The sequence below is a fragment of the Limanda limanda genome, chromosome 9 (genome assembly GCF_963576545.1).
Source record: "Limanda limanda chromosome 9, fLimLim1.1, whole genome shotgun sequence".
Lineage (NCBI taxonomy): Eukaryota > Metazoa > Chordata > Actinopteri > Pleuronectiformes > Pleuronectidae > Limanda > Limanda limanda.
Window position 1 is genome coordinate 15396769 of NC_083644.1, and position 22041 is coordinate 15418809.

Below are 22041 nucleotides of genomic sequence, written 5' to 3' on the forward strand. Positions count from 1 at the left end.
CTATCTCTCTGTCCACCAAGCATAGAGTTACCTTGTGATCGGTTTCTGTCGGTGAATCGCAGTCTGAGCAGTTTTGAAATGGAGCTGCGTGGTTGGCACCAAAAAGAGTTCTGATAGACTGCAGCAAAGATGATTCATGAACACCTGCTTTAAACTGTCAGAGGTCACAAGGTGTTTGGGGGGGGGAAATGGCATCTATGGGTTTTAACAGAGTCTAAACTGTAAGTCGGACAGGAATTGTGCATTCACAGGAAGAAATGCTCTGTATATGTGTAAAATTTTATTGAACACAGTCATTTCAAAGATATGGGGAAAACGATGGAATGGAGAGTTACAATAAACCCCAATAACCAGTGATTTCTTCAAATAAATAACTGAACTAAAGACTTAATACTTTTATATATTGTATCTGTTGGTTTAACCCTTTTGTATATATCTTTGTTTTATTTGAAGCATAAATACATGGCAAATACAAATAATATAACATTTGGGCTATACATAGAACAGAGCACACAATGTAGACAGTTATATTACTTATATACAGACAAGACAAATATGAAATGAGATTAATTGAAAATAAAATAAATAATAGCTAAGGGGATTCCAATAATTCTGATGCAACAATAAAGTTAGTTGGGGGCTGTTTTCTTCTCCACATACATCCGGGATTGTTTCTGTATCCTACTGATCATGAGGAAGTCCTACCATGTTTCCTTCGCCTTTTGTTAGTGTGTGTCAATGATCCCCTGTGGACAGATAAGACGAAGAGGAGATCAGCCTCTGCAGCTCTTCATCCTCGCTGGGTTTGCTCTGTCTCCGGATGTCCATCCCCCGGCCCGGTGCTCGGTGGGTCTCACGGCCCGGGCTCGGTGCAGCAGCGGCGGGCACTCACAGCGGAGTGAACCGGCCGCCCCGGTGCTCGAGTGGCCGCGGATGGAGAGACGTAGTTCTTTGTAGCAGTGAAGGGGGAGTGGTGGAGCAATCCGATTCTTCTGAACTCTGCTCCTCCCCTCGCTGCGGCTGCGCACTGCCATTTTTCACTTTTTTTCAGTTTCTCACTCCTACTCTGGCTTCCGGACGCCTCGAACAGACCGCTGCCTGCCGCCGAATTTAAAGAGACAGGCGATAGTTTATTTTAAAAACGACCAACGCCAACCATTGTCCCCGCCGCTCGCTTCCCCTGCACTTCTCGCCCCGGCTCGCTCCAACTCGACGACGGCGATGAGGGCTCCGAGTCCCGGCGAGTAGCAGCTCGTCTGTCACCCCCCCTCCACCGCCGAGCTCCGGCCGTCCTTCCCCCTGCGCCGCCGAGGAGCCGACCCTGTCCAGCCAGGCAAAGTGAAGGGCTGCTCGCTGGCTGGCAGGCGGGCAGGCAGGCAGGCAGCCTGGCTCCCCGACCCAGAAGGAAGGTTTGTCCGCTAGCCAGCAACTGGAGGTAACAACCAGTGGGAGCTTCCCTCTCAAGTTGTGGTCGCGGGCTCCGGAGCCTCCCCCGTCGCCGGGATAATGGCGAAGCTCCAGGCTCACAGCACCGCGAAGCAAATAAACCAAATTCAGGACAAGCCTTACGTGGTGACACAAAAGCAAGTGCAGCAGCAGCAGCAGCAGCAGCACTTCCAGAAGCTGAAGGTAAGAAGACGAGCGGAGAGACACGACACGGAGGGGAAAAGTCCCCTCGGAGTCACAACCATTTTGTGGGTCGGATCGCTGCGTTGTGATGTGTGAGGCTTTTTTTCTCCTCCTCCCTGGGCGAAGCAGAGAGTAGTGAAAGGAACACGGCTGCTGTGGCTAGCTCCGTTAGCTCGCTGGCCTGTTAAAAGTAATTCATCGCCAAACAGCCCCAAACACCGGGGTTGGGGGTGAGGTTTGGGGGCTAATGGAGGAGCTCGGAGTGACCGGGGAGAGGCACACACTTAGCCGGGGTTTGTTATTTACGATTGTCAGTAACAGCCGCTGTGGAGAAGGCTAACTCAAACCCTGCTTGTGGGAAGTTCCTCCTTGTTCGTCTTTTTTCTCTCTCTCTTTCCCTCTCTCTCCCTCTCTCTCTCTCTCCCTCAGCCACCCTGAACAAAGTGGGGGACGTCAGCCAGGCTAGCGGAGGAGCTCGGCTACTTCACTTCGTTCAGCGGCTTCTTCTTTTGTTTGAATCCGGTGCTTTTTCCCCCAGTCGTTTTGCTGCAAAGTCACACGCAGGCTGCGACCGAGCGTATTGTGTAAAACGTGTAAATGTGTGGCGAGGTGTTGCAAGTGTTGCTGGAGTTATGATCGCCAGTCGGGCTAATGTTAGCTTCAGCCCCTGTGTGGATGTGGATTATTTCTACTGAACCCAGCGAGAGCAGGCTGGGACCGAAGAGACAAACATGGTCCCGGGAACAAAAGCAGCCCGACGTCTCCCTGTGTTCATCCCTTTTATTTATTTATCCAGCGGCGGCAGGAGCACAGCCTGTACACGGCTAACTAGTGCATTTGTAAAACCCAGCACTCCAGCTGACAATGGACAAAGCAAACATCGTCTGTTTATATAACTTCACGCACAAAATGTCCACTCGGAGCGATCAAATGTATGATTTTCTTCTTTTTTTGTATGTGTGTGTGTACATGCACCACTTGAAGTGTGATGGCAGCGTTTCCTCGTATGAGCTCTGTTAGTGAGACACTGTGTAGGACAAGCCATTGTCCTGTGGAACATGTTAAACCATCTGATTGCTCTATTATCTCTGGAAGTTGCTACTTCATCAACTCCACATGAGGCTGATCACACTCTGTGCTGCATTGACAGGGTTCATACATACACACACACACACCCTGGAAAACCTGGACGTTTAGACGGCACCAGAGCAGCCATTGTAGTAATCAAATATGTAAAATATTTGGGAATGTAACCGTCAGAGTGGTTGCTTTTCCTGAATTTTATTCGAGGATACAAATGATTTGCAAGCAGAATTTTAGATCCTACTTCCCACTCAATAACACAGGAGAATGTTTACTCTGCATCGACAGGGTTCACACACCTCCTGGAAAACCTAGACATTTAGAGAGTGCTCCTCCAGTCATGGAAATAACCTGGAATTGGATTGAAATCCTGGAAATAATCATCGTTGTCATTATTTAGCCCCTTTCATGAACCACCTACGTAAACTCCAGTGCAAATCTTTTTCTTTTCTATTTAACAAGCGCAGCTTAAACTGTAACACCACATCTTTTGACTTCTGTGATGACATAATCTATTATGTCAACTAGCCGGTAGCACAAGTTTAAAGTCAACCTTCTCAATTCCAGTCTACACCCTCTGAACTGCTTTGAAGGCAGATTTGAGTGAACTGTCTGGAAAGGTCCTGGAAAATGATTTTGTAAAAACAGAGGGAGCCCTGACTGATGATCTCTTGTTTCTCCCCCCACTCTCTTCAGGTTGAAGATGCCTTGTCATATCTGGACCAAGTCAAAATACGGTTTGCGAATGACCCCGGCATATACAACAAGTTTCTCGACATCATGAAAGAATTCAAGTCGCAGAGGTATTTATGCAAACAAAGAACATACGAGTGTAATATAAAGAGGGCTTTATATTACACACTATTAGTCCCAAGAGTGCCAGAAGTTATTCAGTTTTAGTTTTACATTTTTTATGAGATGGCCCATGAGATGTTGATGGTGGAGTCTGCATGAAGAATTTGATTAGTTTGCAAAACATTAGTACTCAGGGATTAACCACAATTTTTGAGCTTTTATCAATAAGTGGGAAATGGCAGATAGCTTCCTCCTGTAATTAGGCAATCGTTTGTATTATCTTGAAATGTAAAATGTGTGGGATGACAGAATTTATAATTAGCGATTCAACTGTGCTCTTTACTACGCTGCAAGTCTCATTGATTCAGAGATCATTGTCGTTCTGAAGCACATGCAAGAGGAAGCTAATCTTTATTTGCCTCTGGTAACTACTCTGTTTCTAAAATGTCTTTTTCTCTCTTTTCTCTTGAATAGCATCGACACACCAGGAGTGATAAACCGTGTGTCCCAGCTCTTCCATGGACACCCAGACTTAGTGCTGGGCTTCAATGCCTTCCTCCCACCAGGCTATCGGATAGAGGTCCCCAAGAATGGGATGGCTTTCCTCCAGTCTCCGTTCTCTACACAGGTGAGACTCTCTCCTCACAGCTGAGGTTGACAAATTCTCACAGCTCGTGCTTTATTTATGTTATAACTATAAAAATTTCAGCAGGCCCATCACAACAAATTTATTTGTACTGGAAAACCAACAGAACTTTTAAATTCCTGAGCGGAAACAAGTTCCCCCTATTCTCTACTCAGAAGAACTGATATTGCTGTGATGGAGGCTTCACACCAAAACAAAGCAGCTAATTTGTCAGTTTTTTAGAAAAGATCAAGACTAGAAGAGATTCTTTGATATTTTTTTGGGGAGTTCCTCCTGGACTTGAATTTGATTTACTGCAACAAATGATTTTCAACCAAATTGAAGGTTTTAGTTAAGTTTCCAAGGGTTGAAAGGATCAGAAATATGCCATGATGAGTAGTGTATATATAACTAATGTCAGTCAGGTTAGAGCGTTATTCCTTGTAGACGGTTTGATACACCTGTACCTCGTCTAGAATCGAATACAAAGATTAAATGCCCTGTAATTCCAAACTGATTAGGTGCTCTGATTTAAAGATATTTTTTTCAGTGCAGATTCAGTCATATCATAGTTTTAATATTTTGTTTATGTATTGTTTAAGCAAAGTGTTGTAGTAAGTGTTGTTTAAACCCGTCCAGGCCCGAGAGTAAACTACCCGAGCCGAACCTGCTAAGCATTCTGTTTTTGAGCCTGGTGCAGTGAAAGTAAGGTGCTCTGAGCTTGTGTAACAAAAGGACGGTATGTTTTATAGTATACAAAATAATTATGTTATGTGAAGCTTCTCAATAAGAAATTACAGAAACAATCACTCCCTGTTTACTTTCAGAAACACCATATTTACCGACAGCCATTTTGTCTGTGTTTCATTTGTGCACTGATAGGGCCAAACAAAGATGAAATGCATATTTTCATTCGGTTTCACCTCAAATAATTTGTAGTTTTATCATTGGGTTATAGGAGACAGACTAGAGTCTTATAATATAGAGTGACTTAGGACACACCCACTGAAACAGTAGTGGGACCTCCTCCAAATTGTATCTACCAAATGCGTTTGCATTTACTTTCAAATTCTCCTCTCTAAATCTTAATTGAGGTAAACAATGTTATGTCTTATTTAATGCTCTTCTAATTAGGTAGCTCAACGTCCTCTTGTCTGTCCTTCATTGGTGCAGGTATCCCCAGGCCAGCAGGGGAAGAGTCTCACCACCCCTGCAGTGCCCGCAACCTCAGGTAGTGCCTCCGCCACCAACGTGGAAGCGGGACCCGCCCAGACCAGCGAAGTCAAGGCTGCCTCATCCGAGTCGCTACCCTCTTCAACCTCAGCAGGACCCACAGAGCCCTCGAGCAGACTCTCTCTTCCGCTGACGAGCAGAGAGAGTCAGAATCAGGCCACCACCTCTTCTGTGTCCCCACCCGCCTCAGAGACCAGCCCCGTGGAGTTTGACAGTGCCATCAGCTACGTAAACAAGATCAAAAACCGCTTTCTGGATCACCCAGAGATCTACAGAGCCTTCCTAGAGATTCTTCACACATATCAGGTACTTCAGAGGGAAAAGATGGTGACTTGTATTTTTTTTTAGATGTAATACAGGCAAAGTAGTTTTCTGTAATGGAGCTGTCTTACTTTGCAGTCCCACTCCACTTCAGTATTGTAGGTTTGTAGAAAAAGTTTACATTTCCACAACAATCTATACTTGAAAGAATACTAATCTGTCTCAGATGTTTTTTTTTTTAAATAAGATTAATTCCTCACCTAATCACATTTCCCCCCCTTACTGCTCTTTAGAAGGAACAGCTGGAGGTGAAGGAGAGTCGAGGCAGCCGAGGCAGCAGCGGCATGACGGAAGATGAGGTGTTTTCTAAAGTTGCCAGTCTCTTTAAGGGACAAGAAGACCTGCTGGCTGAGTTTGGACAATTCCTGCCTGACGCCAAGAGATCACTGGTCAGTAAAGCAGCACAAGACATACAGTTAAGATTCTGCCTTCAAAACAGATGACAACTAGGGACATAACCAATTTGCACTCAGTCGTTAGACCAGACCAACAATATCTTTTTTGTTATTGTGTTTTCCCCTTTCAGTTTTTTTCACATGCTTTGCAATTGCTACTGACATTTTGTAATTGTGCTACTGCTCAGAAATGTCATGCTAAAAAAAAATATTCACTTTAATAGTAAGTACGGTGTTAAACAAGTATTACATATTTAGAAAAAGGAAGCTTAAAATTCATAGATAAAGTGTCACAGATCAGTCTGAAAGCATTAAATGAGTCAGTTGAATGGCAGCCCATTACTTAGCAACTGTTAAGATGTTTTCTTTCTTTCAGACATCATTCAAGCAAAAGTGTTGCAGGTGTTTGCTTCTCAAATGGGAATATTTGCTATATTTTGTCTCGGTGAACTTATATTGAAGATATTTTGCTCTTGAACTCCTGAATGGGTCTTCTTTACCGTTTCCAGATTCTTTACACATCAAATATCTTTTGGGAAATAATAAATAACAATGTCAATTGCAGCCGTAGTCTATGAAAGTATTATTAATAGATTTCACAACTTCTGTGTCTGTGCCTCCTCTCCTGTAGTTCACAGGGAGCTCGCTGACGGGGGGGAAAGAGCAGCTGAAAAGGCCGGAGGAAGAAGATGCGTTAACCAAACAGAACAAAAAGAGGCCCAGACCCATCCTACTGCAGCACATGTCCCCACTGCTGAAGGTAAATTCCCCATTTAGAAAACCTGCCCCGGGCAATGTGCCAGTGCACATATACATGTCCTTGAAGTCAAAAAGGTAAAAAGGTTCAGAAACATTTTGTATCATCAAGTATCATCCCAAAGGCGTCAACCACAATAACTTTGATAAGTGGTGTTTAAATGTGAAAATAATTAAGCTTTTGTTTTCCTTTTCATGTAGAAAAAAATGAAGTATTCCTGTACCAAAGATCAGTCCTTTGCTTCAGTTGGCAAGCACGGAGTTTTAAGAGAATTCTCCTTCTTTGATAAGGTGAGGCATCGTTTTCCTCTCTACAGCAATGCTGGATTTCCTTTTTCATAATGTTCCTTTGACCCCCTGCCACTGTACTTCCTTTTCCCTTCTGTCCTATATTACGTCTTTACCTTTCTATAATGTGATTGGTCTAATTTCTTTGTCGTCCCACCCATCATTCAGGTTCGTCGCCTGTTTAAAAGCCAGGAAGTGTACGAGAACTTCCTGCGCTGCATCGCCTTGTTTAACCAGGAAGTAGTTTCAGGAGCAGAGCTGCTTCAGCTAGTTACTCCTTTCCTGGGGTAAGTGGATGGGAAGATGATGGAGCTGGATAAATGTATGAAATGATTGAGTAAAATGAGCAAAGTGGATGCACAAATTAATACGTAAAGTAGCTGCAGAAGGCCAGACAAATGTGAATGCTAATGTCTGGTTTTGTGTTGACGTTCAGGTCCATTTAAGAATTTGTGAGGTTATATCAAAAAAGCACTATTCAAGTTCTATTAACCACGGCACATTCAAATTTTCGCAGTTTTTTTTCTGAAAGGAAGTACTTGCTCTTTGGTCAGCTGCTCTTCTTCTTATTTATCTGTCAATTGTGATTTCATCTCCTTCCAGGAAGTTTCCTGAACTGTACACCCAGTTCAAGTCGTTTCTCGGGGACAAAGAGCTCTCTCATGTTGTGTCAGGGCTGTCGGATCGCTACATGGAGGGGGGAGGGGGCCGGGAGGTGGATTATGCCTCCTGCAAGCGCCTGGGTTCTAGCTATAGAGCACTGCCCAAGACCTACCAGCAACCTAAGTGCAGCGGGCGCACTGCGCTGTGCAAGGAGGTACGACCACATGCATTTCACTACAAGTTCTCACTAGATTGGGGCTTTGCTCAAAGGTTCCCTCTAGAAGTGTCTGAATGACATTTTTTTTTCCAAAACACACTGTGTGAATCCTTAAAGCCTAACAAACATGATAGTTTTAAACAATCATTGTTTACATCGATGTTTTCATCTTTATTGCCTTTTATTTTTATATTGCTCCTTTTTTAGACCATTATTGTCACTTGTAGCTCAGTGGAATTACGTAAAATCACCCTCATGCTTGTGTTTATGCTTACTCGTAAATGTGCACATATGCAAACTAGAATTGCAGTCAGTGGACAAATACCTTCGCCAAGGCCCAACAGTCCCCTTAAATTTGCTAAAACATGTTATTACTACTTGATAGGCACATTTCCCATACTTCTACCAAATTTCTTGGAAATCAGTTCAATAGTTTTTATCCTGCCGACAAACAAACGGACAGGAACAAAACCATAACCACCTTTGCAGAGATAACAACACAAGGACCTAGTCATAAAGAGATTTCCCTGTGGTCATAACCATCACAGGTTATGATAGAATGGTCTTTTTATCATGAAATATTTTTCTTGTAAAATGTTTTTCCCCATTGATAATAATTCATCAATGTATGCATTTATTATAGGTGTTGAATGACACGTGGGTGTCCTTCCCCTCCTGGTCTGAAGACTCCACCTTCGTCAGCTCGAAGAAAACTCCTTATGAGGAACAGCTGCATCGCTGCGAGGATGAACGATTTGAGGTACATACCTTTTTGTTTAAACTTCACAAAATACTGTGTTGTCAAAGGAAGAGATAATGAGTTTTAACACATAAAGCACAAACTTTCTTTCTAAAAACTTTATGTCTGTAATTCTCCACGTCTAGTTGGATGTGGTTCTGGAGACTAACTTGGCCACCATCCGGGTGCTAGAGAGCGTCCAGAAGAAGCTGTCCCGCCTTTCACCGGAGGACCAGGAACGATTCAGATTAGACGACTGCCTGGGCGGCACCTCTGAGGTCATCCAGCGTCGAGCTGTGTATCGTATCTATGGCGATAAATCCCCTGAGATCATTGAGGGACTGAAGAGGAGTCCTGCCAGCGCTGTGCCTGTGGTGCTCAAGAGGTCAGTCATCTTCTTTTTGGTTTTGGCTTAATGTCAAATTTAATGAAAAAAATGTTAAGACCAAACCCCTTTTGTTTATTGTTGACCTCCTCTGCACTGACACTGTCTCCTATTTCACACCTTATTTGGATCCAATTTATGTTGATTAGACACAGTGGTGAACTGTTCTATCTATACTTCAACACTGAATGTAGAAATTGTAGCTGAGGTTTGCAGTTTACATTACCAGCAGGGAGATTTAACTCAGTAACATAAGGATGTAAATGCTGGTTTGCTGATAGAAGAAATAAGATGTTTCTATCAATCTTTGGTGGGCTTTGTAGGTTCTGCCTTAAAAAAAACATTAACCATATAGCAAAACTATAAAATAGTCTTTGTATTTAAACCAGGCACCTGGAAGTGCACTTGCACACATTAACATGACACATTCATGAACGTGACTGGGTTCTATCTACAATAAAGTGGTTGTTCTCTACAGGTTGAAAGCCAAGGAAGAGGAGTGGAGAGAGGCCCAACAGGGTTTCAATAAGATATGGAGGGAGCAGTACGAGAAGGCCTACCTGAAGTCCCTCGACCACCAAGGAGTCAACTTCAAACAGAATGACATGAAGGCCCTGCGGTCAAAGAGCCTTCTCAATGAGATTGAGAGCGTCTATGATGAGGTAGAACCCCTCTTCTTTTCTGCTGGTTTAGCACCGGGGCCTCATAACATGAAAAGATAATGAGGTGTCATGACCTTCCTGTATATTTACTAGGCTAGCTTGGACCATACCAGAGGTTTGACCCAATAAGAAATACAATCTTTCTTTATATTTTAAGTATTTTAAATTTCAGTAATTTAAAACCCCTTTTTATAATTTGAAATATGATCCCTTCACATTTTGAAAGAATGCATTCAAACCCAGCTGACTAAACAAAAGCCAAATTTCAAAGTATTGACCTCATTCTGGTGTTAAGTGATGTGATGAATGGGACAAGCTGAAACCCAATATTCATCTCAGCAAATTAATGTTGTGTCTTATATTCTGGTTTTCTTTTTATTGTAATTTAATCCCGACATTGGAGATTACAATAACAATCTTAACCCAGGATTCAGTCACAAGAATTGATCTTCTGATGAGTTTTTGTGTGATATAGTTCAAAGCTACAGAACAAGCATGTGTGTGTTGTCATTTCCATTTATGTTGTTTTTTGTTCATCCTTGTAAACAGTTTCTCTGGTCAATAACACCATTAGAGTTGTTCATCAAAATCTGTGAAATTTCAATTTACAACTCTGACTGTTGCAGTGTTTCCTTCTGAATTCTCTCAACTTTATCTTTGTGTTTTTTTTTCTGTGTATCAGCGTCAGGAGCAGAGCACAGAAGAAGGTGGCATCGGCCAGCAGGGACGTAACGGCTCTGGTTCTGCCGCCTCCAGCGAACCTCACATGGTGTTCACGTATGAGGACAAGCAGATCCTGGAGGACGCCGCCGCACTAATCATCTACCACGTCAAGCGGCAGCCCACCATCCACAAAGATGACAAGGACCACATCAAGCGCATCATCCAGCACTTTGTCCCCGACCTGTTCTTCTCTCGCCGCGGTGAGCTCAGTGATACTGAAGAATGGACAGATGAGGAGGCTGAGCCTGAAGACGGAGGAGAGGGAGAAGGTGGAGAGAGAGGAGACAGAGGAGAGAGGGTAGAGAGAGGAGACAGGGGAGATAGGGTAGAGAGGGGAGAAAGAGGAGAGAGGGGTAGATCAGCAGCAGTCCCAGTGCTAGGAGCAGGAGGAGCAGGAGGAAATGGTAATTCTAACAATGCATCAGGAGCAGCACCAGCCACAGGTAGTCCATCTCAACCCCAACCGCCACAGCCCCAGACCCAACTCCAGCAGCAGCTCAATGGCGAGTCCAGGCGAAGGCGCTGCAGCCCGTCCCAACCCGCGGAACCAGAGGCCTCCACCACCTCCAGTAGCATGAGTCAGGCGCCAGGCACCGCCACATCCCCCCCTGGATCTACCCCTATGGAGATGGGCTCTGGTCCACCCGGGGAGAAGGTGGACCTGCGCGACCCTGAGGCGGAGCACCAGAAGGAGCTGGACGGTGTCTACAACCTGTTCTTCGTCAACAACAACTGGTATTTCTTCCTGCGGCTGCACCAGACTCTGTGCACGCGGCTGCTGAAGGTGTACAGACAGGCGGAGCGGCAGCTGCTGGAGCACAGAGCTGAGCAGAGCAGAGAGAGGCTGCTGATGGCCGAGGGACGGAGGGAAAAGGCATGTGACCTCGCCATGGAGCTCCGCCTCAAACCGCCCAGTAAGTTCAGACACTGGTTTTTCTGAATGTTATAACTGTTTCAACAGGATGAGTAACCTCAGAGTAGGAGGTGGGGTTTGTTATTCTAGACCTTTCGTGGTGTCAGTTCACATGAAAAATACCAGGATTCATGATGATCAAAGTCAAAATACATGATCCCATATTATGAGGGCAACAGCTTGTTTGAAAATATTCCAGATCTGTTGAGAGGCAACGTGAAACAGCTCAATGTTTGTGTTTGGTTGTCTTAGCTGGTGTTTTTCCCTGCTTCACTTTTACCTGCTGTTAAAACACTCTGCAGAGAAGGTCTGCAACTATTGATGATTTTCATAATCAAGTAAAGTACTGATTATCATCTCAATTCATCGATTTAATTGTCAGAACTATAAAACATACAAAAACTACTATCACACTATCGTTGATTACAAGGTGACCTCACTTCCAGGTACAACTAAGGTTTAGTCCGTCCAAAAACATTTGATAACGATAATAAAAGACAAAGAAAAGAACCAAATTCTTAGGTTAGAGAACCTGGAACCGTGAAATGTTGGTTTTGTTGTCTTTTGCCTGAAGGAGAGATTAATCGATCGGAAGAGTTGCAGATTGATTTTCTTTGGATGGATTATTTGTTGCAGCTCTCCTGCAGACATCAGGCAACAGTCTGAATGAATTACCTTCTCATTAAAACCCAATCTAAATACCTTGTAGTATTTAGGCAGAAGAGCATAGTTTGTCCAAAACATGTCAGAGCGCTGCCGTGACAACAGACCAACTCTGGAAACTGCTCATGTCATAACTACATTAAACACATTGTGATCGCATGTTGTTTTTACCAGGCGAGGTGGAGCTGGAGGAGTATTACCCAGCCTTCCTGGACATGGTGCGCAGTCTGCTGGATGGGAACCTGGACTCCACACAGTACGAAGACACGCTGAGAGAGATGTTCACTATCCACGCCTACATCGGCTTCACCATCGACAAGGTCATCCACAACATCATTCGACAGGTAAAGGGGAATTTTGACTATTTTTCAAGGTTGTCTCCTTTCACATTTCTCTGCTGCTGCTGTGGCTAACTCTCCACCGTGTCGTCCCTCAGCTGCAGCACCTGGTGAGCGACGAGGTTTGTCTGCAGGTGGTTGATCTTTACTTGGCTGAGAGGAAGCGGGGGGCAGCGGGGGGGAACCTCTCCTCCCAGTGTGTCAGAGCGGCTTGGGAGACGAGCCACCAGTGGAAAGCTGAGAGAGTCATGGCTGAGGAGAACTGCTTCAAGGTGGGCAGAAATGAATATAGTGCTGTTTTATATATTTGGCTGTGACATTTTGACATATTACCATATACTTATATATTACCATTTACGAAATTCTCTGCAGTGGAGATATAGAGTGTGCACATGTCAGGTCATTTTATAGGTTGGCTTGCTCATATGTTTCACAATGCTAAATGCACGAGAAAAGCAAAGCACATCACTAATGGATGTTTTTCAGGAATCATGATCATGATTTTAAAAATAGATAGTTTCAGTTCAGATCTCATCCACTTCATTTTTCTCAAGATGTTCCTAGCATACGGTTACCACGGTACTGGGTTTTAACGTTGTTAGACGTGTTCAGGCATATGCAGAATATATAACTTACCCACTGACTGAGTCACTATTTACATAAATAAATACTTAGTCTGAGGCTGTAGCAGTTTATAGATTTTAACAACCTTAATCTTTCCAGTGTAAAAATTAACCCTGGTTTTATTTTCCGGTGACGAGTTTATTTCAATCGATTTACTAACGTTTCTGTGCATTGTTTCGTCATCAGGTGATGTTTATCCAAAACAAGGGTCATGTGACGATGACCGTTGAGCTGCTGGACACTGAGGAGGCCCAGGCTGACGACCCGTTGGATGTACAGGTAAACACCTTTTTTGTTTTTCTGACAGAAAATGAGTAATCTGATTTGAAGTTGAACAAAACTTTCTAACATGGTGGAACTTGCTCTCTTCCTCCCTCAGTGCCTGTCGAGCTACATGGAGCAGTTTGTAGGAACGGAGTCTAGTCTGTGCTCACAAGCAGACGGCTACTTCTTCAAACCTGTATTTCTGCCCAGGTACGACCCTTCATATCTATTTGACGTTTAGACCACGTTAACCGATCCTCTTTTTAAGTTGTACTCTGTCTCACAGCTCCTATCATTACATTGCGTCTGAATTAGCTGAACTTGTGACTAAACTCTTCATACACTCGCATCAGATCTTATTGGGCTTCTTCTCTGTTTCCTTTATTGATCTCTCACTTGAAACACTTTAGTATAATAATATAATATTCATCCAATCACACTTGGTCAAAAAATTCACGTTGCTCACTCTGCTTTCCTCAGTGTAGAAAACAAACCACTTCCACACACTACTCCTCAGATGCTTTGGTGTTGTTTGCTTAAGTCCTTCAGTTTTATTGCAAAACAACGTAACATTTCTGGCATACTTTACTGACTGGTCAAAAAAAGCATTCAATAGGTCAGGTTTATAGTAAGCGCCCTCTGCTGGATCCTTAGGCAAATGACCTCAGTTGGTCTGATGCACTTCTAGCCTGTTTTGAATTCAAACTGATCATCACAGTTTGAATATAAACTCTCCTCCCACGTTAGAATGAATGAAATTATAAATAAATACAAACAGCTGTAATACTTAGTAAGGAAAGTTTGTAAGTCACAATTTGAAGAAAGCACCTCAAATCATGTATATTTGAGTGCAGAGATATTGGTGGGATTGCAAATTAAATTGTTTAGATATTCTAGATATAGTCTACATCACTATTCATGATGTTCTAACAATTGTATTCAAAAAAAGCCATCAGCTTAAGCTTTCATGTGGTGCAAAAAATTACATAACCGGTTTTGACTTTAGTATCATGCTGTTACAGCTCCTCTGTCATCAACCTTTAAGTTTAACAGGGTCTATAACATTAATACATCGTTGTACAAACTAAAGTTTCAAGATGTGATAAATGTCTCTGTCTTTTCTCGTAGGAACCTGCGGCGTTTCCGTCGCTGGCAAGTTCGGCAGGTGGAGGCGATGCGCTGCCGGAGAGAGTGGCACCGCCAGCTTGGCGTGGAAAACGCCGGCAGCTTGGACTGTCGCTTCAAACTCAACACTCACAAGATGGTGTTTGTCATGAACTCTGAGGACTACATGTACCGCAGAGGAGCGCTGGTCAAGTCCAGGAAGGTAGCGTAGCATCTGTTTTCATATCCTACATTTCTGTTTGTAATGTGAATCCGAGTGAAGTCCAGCTTTTTCTACTCGTTTGGTGTCTCATAGACGATGCTCTGAAAATGTTTCCCCTCTCTATACAGTCGCAGCACAGAGTGGCAGCGACCCAGCACGATCGCTTTGACAAGTGGCACCAGGGCTGGCTGGCCGATCACGTGACTGCCACGGCTGAGCGCTCGGTGACGAACTGGCTGATGGGCGAGGAGGAGGAGGACATGATCCCCTGCAAGACCACCTGCCTGTCCACCCAGGTGAAAGGGCAAGCGGTCAACAGATACCAAGTTCATTACAGCAGTAGCAAAGCCCCGGCCTCACCGTAGAGGCCTGCGTAGAGTTGGACGTGCAGTACACACACTCACACACACTCACACACTCACACACATACATACAGGTAAATGCATGGACTTACAGGACATTTATACACTAAACACAGAAATGAACAGCTGCATTCACACTTCTCCACAACATGTTCGCTCACTCACTTCCACTCACGGATGAAGAGACTATCAGAAAAAAACCGAGTGAATGAGTGAGAGGAGAAGTGATGTGGAGAAATGGACCAACACACAGACAGTGCAGTAATAATCAGTGGGAGTAAAACTCGGCCCCGATGGACGGGCCGGGACGGACACGACAGCACAAACGGAGATCGTCCTTCCTCATCCTTCTGCCTCCTGGTGGCACACAGCAGCAGCAGCGGCAGTCGATGGGACTGATGGACAGAGACGGTCGATCAGGCGAGAAGTTCTGAGCTCATGACATTTGTTTTCAGAAATGTGAATGTCTGTTTATTTTTGTTTATTTTTCCTTTTTTTAAGTCAAGTGTAGTTTTTAGCTTCTAAAGCCAGAGAGCCTTCTGCTTGTTGGTTGATTTATGCGTGTTTATATGGAGAGATAACGGTAAACGTGTGTATGTATGTGTATCCAGCTCTTCATTTTGTCTGTTTGTATGCCCAGTACAGGCTCTACAACTCCAGTAATTGCATTATTACTGTATGTGCATATATATACAACAGGGATCCTGTATTTTTATATATGCATCTACTCGAGTTAATTGATACATCTGAAGATCATGTGGTTCTTTACAGTGTTTGCTGTCGGCCAACTCTTGATGTTTGCAGTCTGTTTCTTTTTTGTATCTTTTATTTTTCCCTTTTTTGTGTTGTAGAGATACGAGTTATCACCAGGGTAACAAGGAGTCCTTAAAAATAATTGGTTTAATATTGATGAAGCAGTCAAACTATGTATCATATTCCTGATTTCACCAAATGTTTACTTTGCATCGTCTTCTTTTTTTTTTTGCATACTGACATTGAAAATAAAAGCAAAATATCAGTGTTAAAATAGAATGTATAACATTTATCCTGTATCAGTTATCATAAAATAAACAACCTAGTTGTGACCTTCTTAGATGTCGACTGGCAGGTTGTTTGCTCATAAAGACGCAGCTCCCAGAACCGATCCACTGGTTTTACTGTGCGTTGATAACAAATCATGTTCGTCTACTGGCTACATGTCAAATTAGAGTATTTCAAAAGATCAAAATATATCTGACAGTCTCTCTATGGAGGCTGCAGTGTTTTTTTGTAGGATACCACAGGTTCTCTTTCATGTTTGGAAGGGGAGGGTGAGGTGAAGGGTATTCAGCTGCAACATGCAACTTCACCACTAGATGTCACTAAATATACACTTTGCGACTTTAAAGTCAGGATTCTTGTTTTTCTATGTTGAGGATTAATTAAATCTCAATTTCTTTGGATCCTGGATTGTTGATCAAACAAAACAAGCAAAGCGAAGACGTAACTTTGAGTTGTGTGAAACTTGGACAGAGATTTAACACATTTCCCAAACATTCATGAAAATAATGACTTATTTCTGTTTGCAGGGTTAATGATGAGCTTCATAAAAGTAATAGTACAAGTTATAAGTTATTGTGCCTGGTTTAAGTGCAGTTCCAATTTTCCTTTACTTGACTCATTAAGTCAGTAGCTTCTCAGGAGCTTTCAGTTCCACCGCCTGATCTTCTTCAGGACACGGAGTCTTCCCACATGTAAATGTTTGTATTCTTTGTTTTCTGAGCACGTCATGGAACTCTTGTCTACATTGGTAAAAAAGAGATTTAGATTTAACCCCAGAACTGACCCTAATTTGACCTTTTGCTGAGATTGTTATTTAACTGCTGTTTCCAAACTCCAAGGTTGCTTTTCTTCTAAAGTGGAAAACACTGCTGGGATCTTGTGTTGGATGATGAGGGTTGTGGATGGTGAAACGTTCCACAGTTTGTTCTCCTTTGATTTTGTTGATGCCTCCTCTTTGCCAAGAAATCAGATTACCAGGCTCCTCAGGATGATTCATTTAACCTGGTTGGCACAATGAAGAGAACAGCTTCAGACTCAGTCTGCCCACCAGGGAGGAGGGAGAGCAGAAACATCCTTGTTTCTCTGTCTCTGTCAGAAGTACCACACACATAATAAAAACAAATAAGTAGCAATTATAAAACCACAAAGAAAACAACTCAACAGAAATAAACTGCAGGTCTGAAATCAATGTTCTTAAAAAAAGGCTTTGGGAGATACTGAGTTAAATTTCTAAAAGTCTTAAAAAGGTGTTCCATTAGCTGCTTTACACACTGATATCAATTATAGTTTTCTGTCTTGGGCTAGAGGATTTTTTTTTTAAATGAATCATCCAATTCTACCTTCGCTAGGGTTTTCATCAGCGTTTGTCACATAGCAGGAATATGCAAACATTCCAAAACCGATTTCTTAGAGGAAGGATGTGATATGGGTGAGGAGAGAACCAGTCAAACTTTGGTGTGGATCTGGATTCGGGGACGAGATGGTACGTTTGTCAACATCATTTATGGATCATGATGAAAAAAAAACAGGCAAATTTAGGAGACGGATATTTATGAGTGTATGTAACCTGGAGCAGATCCAAATAAAAACCTGGATCTTGTGGTTTCATAAAGGGACTACTAATGTAAAAGATCTATACATCTGTGCTTACCTGTGTTTGTCTGTATCCACAGAGGTGCATCAAAAGGGGGAAGATGCAGCAAAGCTTCTTGTGCAACACAAACAATATCAACCAGGCTTCTTGGAGAGTAAAGTAAAACCACAGGTCAGAGGAGATGAAAAGTAAAAACAACAAAGAAAAGAGTCGAGAGGCAGAGCGAGTTTTAAAAATAATTGTGGTTTATAAAACCCAGATATGACAGGATCACCAAAGTGTTTACAGAAATACAAATACCATCAGGAAAACCATCATAGAACAGTGTTTTACACTCGACATGTACAAACTACCATGTAAAAGGGACTCGGGGAGGATGGTTCGGACTGTAAGACATTTTCCTTTCTTTAGGTCTCTTGAAATCACATTTAGCCACAATGTTTTTGCTTCTACTATCTTCTTTTTTTCTGTATATTTTTTTTAAAGTGGAACATCCATCTACCAAACTACAGGTATACTATCACGTTCAGCTGGATAAGAGCCAGGGAACAAACAACATCGAGAGGGAGGGAGGGAGAAAGTTAGGGAGGGAGAGAGAGAGGGAGAGAGGGAGGTTGCACACATATCGAGCACTTTAACGTCATGGGGGGTTTCAGCAAGCAGTACAAACTAAACTGAGCCGATAAGGGAAAGATGGGATGTCAGGGTTTATCACGATCATCACCTCATGGAAAAGAACTGTACAAAATAAGCCTGTTTTTTTAAATTTTATTTGTCTCCCTGTCACTGAAATGTTTGAGAAGCCTCTTGAAATGCTTCCAGCGAGCACATGAAGTTTCTGGCTCTGTTTATGAGAAAGCATCGAGAAGCTTGAGCAGTGGTGTGGGTCCTCGCTCTGGATCTGGGGGGGGGGATTCAGCTCCTGCACCCTAACTCAAAGTTCTTCTGTCTGCTGGGAGGCTCACGACAACAGACGCAACGGTCCACAATAGTTTCATGCACATTCACAGATGTACAAACAGGATTACAGCTGCAGCACACAGGGGATATAACCCCCAACCCCCGACGCCTTGAAATAAGAAGGAATCACCGATAAATACAACCAATCACGTTCTCCATTTCTATGGATTTTCTTTTTTTGTTTGTTCTCCTTCTATATGAATTAATTAATACAAACACACTTCCAACAGATTTACACATGAAAGAGTGCAGGGTCGACAAAACGCTCCTCGCCACCTAGAAAATACTGCTTGTCCAGGAGCAAACATGGCAACGTACGAAATCAATCATTGTCAGAGGGGCTGCAATGATCACTAATATACACATCATGTCGAATAAATTAAGATCTATGTACAGTGTAGAACAGAAAGCAGCATGCAAGCAAGACAACAGAGACTTTTTACAAAAACTTTCTGCTGTTGGGTTGTGCGCTCCGACACGAGAGAGAGGCTCGATGTGTGTGTGTGTGTGTGTGTGTGTGTTTGTGTGTGTGTGTTGTTTACAGTTATGGCATGTGTCCAGTGTATTTAAATAGACTGGGAAGCTAACCATCTACGTTTTAACAGGTTCACTTTCCAGCTTTCCAGTTCACATTTAGCTCATCACGCACAAAACTCACGAGTCTTTAAGCCGCTGCGGGAACAAACCCAAACAGAAGTGGGAGAAACAGGAACGTTTCTGCATCACATTCGGAGCTTCCTGTGATGTGTCTCATGAGTAGTGTTGACTCAGCGCGGCCACAGGGAGGAAGAGAGCAGAGAGTGCAGTGAGAAGAGAGAGGGAGACACGGCTCTTCAAATGTAGGCTGCTGGCTGGAGGATAAGACGAGGGTTTTTCCTGGGTATCAAATTCACACTGGAAATTATTGTTTAAAAAAGTGCTGAAATGAACGAGCCAACGTTGGAGTTGAACAAACGTGTTTCGAGTGACGCAGAACGTGGTGAAAAGTGAGACTCTGGGTCCCTGATTCCAGAGCCACACAAAAGCTGCAAGGCGTGTCAGGGATTCCACATGTTTACTGGATATTCGGGAGATGAGCTCGATGAGCTTATGCAGTGTTGCCGGGTCTGATTAGCACCAAGAAGCAAAGTACTTTGATTTTCATTTCAGATGTTTGATGACTATTAATTTGCGAAAAATCCACTGAAACTGTACAAAAAGTGGGTAGAAACTGTTCAATCGGGCAAAACAGAGCGTTACCTTCCTATAGGGCCTTAAAATCACTATTATACACAACATTGACAGTAATACTAGTAATTACCTCCAGCAAGGTCACTTTGTCTTTTTTTTTTGCAGGACTATGCAAAAACTACTCAACCTATTTCCAGTAACTTTGCAGAGGGGTGGGGCACGATTACATGTTGGTGTAGATTCAGATCAAGGGACAGATCCAGTTTTTTTCTCTTTCTTTTTCTTTTATTTTAGTAGTTTCCCCAGAGGATAATTAGTGGATCTTAATAACAGAAATCCGTCATGTTTCCAAATCTGAATCCAGTGAATTGAAATGTGGTTTCATCAGGGGACTGCCGGACCTTGGCGGAGGTATGCTTTCTACCGAGTGCAATTCTAGTTCTACTCATATTACTGGGAGCACCTACGAAACAGAGGCTACCTGCTAATATGGCCCAATAACACATGCACCTTAAGAGAATAAGAGAAAAGCCTCCGGGCCTGTTACCTCTGACCCACTGAGGCAGGTGGAATAGAAAAAGCTCCTCGAGCCACAGACACATTCATTAAAAACAAAGCTTTGGTAGTTAGTGCAGAGAATCTCACTGCACATACAACAGACGGTAGCTCACAGGGCACTTTGAGGTGACCTGAAACCAGAACTGTGACCATTCACGAGTCATTTTTGCTCTAATTCGAAGTTGGGCATTAAAATCGAGGACGGACAACGAGCTTATTAAAAATTTGGCACAAGTATAACCAAGAAGAAAACATTTCCAAACGTTATAAAATACATTAACAATCATCGTCTGGATCATTAAACTAGTCTCACTAGTATAAACAACACATGTAGAAGTACTGAAGAACTGTAATAGAGTAATAACGCACATCAAATATATTAAATATTTTACAAAGCAACATCACAGACTAGAAATGTTTGAGTCAAAACATCCCTTTTGTGTACAAGTAGTTTTTTTTTTTCATGCTTTGTGTATTAAAATGCACTTTTCCTGCAAGTGCCTCTGCAAGGACTGTGATTGTACACTGACGTGACTACAACTCGGCAAAGAAAAAGAAGAAAGACGATGGATATAAAAAGAATCAACATGTGGAAACCAGTTGATTTGTTTTTTGATATTCTGCAATGTGTGTAGAGTCCTTCCTCGGGTTTTCTACTGATTCATGTTTAGTCTTTCAATCGGCCTCGTCTTCTCCCCGTTGATCCGAGTGGAGTTAGAAAGATGTGTAAACAGTCGTGTGGAGCCTTACGTGTGCAGGTTCTTCTTTTTAAATCCAACGGGGAAAAAAAGAAAGGGAGGAAAACCGAAAGAAACAGCAGCAACATACTAAAAAGTCCATTAGAAAAGAAGAGAATAATCTCAGGGCAGTGCGGTCTGCGTGACTAGATACGTGCATGATGTCTGTCCAGCTGTCTGTCTCTGTGGCGTCAGCTCTACTCTCGACTGGAGCAATACTACTCTGTGTTTGTGCTTCAACAGGTTTATATAAGTGTGTGTGTGTGTGTGTGTTTCTACATTACAGAGTGTGTATTCCTATACTTATAAAGACCAAATGTACACACAGACAACCAGAGATGAGGTAAACTGAGAGTCCTGATTTTAAAGGTTTGAGCTGAGGAGGGTCGGGGTCACTACACATAGAGAGGACTATAAGAGAGGAGGGCTGAGGTTGGATGTTAGTGAATGAGGTCCGTATAAGTATACTACGTCTAAGTGTGAGTGTGTGTTTGTGTGTTGATGTTGTGGGCTCAGCTGAAGGCCTCATCATCCGTGTCTTCGATCAGCACCTTTGTGTCCTTTTTTGATCTAGAAAAAAGGAGGGTTTAAAAATGTTAATATGATCTACAACATTTCGTTCATGTAGAATTATTATTTTAACAATTTTCTAACTCAAGATCCTGAATAGTTTAATCCCAAAGAACCAGATGTTATGTGATATTTTTTTCTTTCATATTTTGTAAAAGTCAAACATTAGGTCCTCATTTTGATAGACGTACAAAGAATAATCCAGGAGTGAATTTTAGTGTATTGTATTTATACAAAGATAAGAATACTCTCAAAAAAACATTATGGATCGAGAAGTTAAGAAATAAAGCACTTTTTTAAAACTGATACACAGAAGAGAAGTATAAACCTCTTGCAGGTCCCTGTTTTTAAAAATAATATAACATTAATTTTTCCTTCAGATCTTCATAAATATTCCATCTTTTTCTTTTTAAATAAAACAAAAATAGAAATGTTTGAGTTGAATCAGCTGTCTGTGTTTTTCCTT

At 42.6% G+C, this 22041-nt stretch overlaps 2 protein-coding genes across 2 annotated transcripts in view; one reads left to right on the plus strand and one right to left on the minus strand.

The window, feature by feature from the left end:
• Positions 1-1080: 1080 nt before the first annotated feature.
• Positions 1081-16035, plus strand: sin3b (SIN3 transcription regulator family member B). Its single transcript, XM_061078452.1, has 19 exons — positions 1081-1629; positions 3409-3515; positions 3982-4135; positions 5306-5671; positions 5920-6075; positions 6713-6841; positions 7039-7128; positions 7294-7412; positions 7729-7942; positions 8589-8705; positions 8831-9069; positions 9548-9731; positions 10414-11368; positions 12205-12374; positions 12467-12640; positions 13179-13271; positions 13372-13466; positions 14385-14583; positions 14712-16035. Exons 1-19 carry the CDS (start codon positions 1507-1509, stop codon positions 14946-14948), a joined length of 3921 nt encoding a protein of 1306 aa, XP_060934435.1. The 5' UTR covers positions 1081-1506; the 3' UTR covers positions 14949-16035.
• A 1769-nt stretch (positions 16036-17804) lies between these two features.
• The window catches only part of xpr1a (xenotropic and polytropic retrovirus receptor 1a), a 67555-nt gene continuing 63318 nt past the window's right edge, over positions 17805-22041 (minus strand). Inside the window, exon 15 of the mRNA XM_061078225.1 lies at positions 17805-21575. Within this exon, the coding sequence (XP_060934208.1) occupies positions 21518-21575 (58 nt within the window). The 3' untranslated portion in view covers positions 17805-21517. The remainder of the gene's footprint in view (positions 21576-22041) is intronic.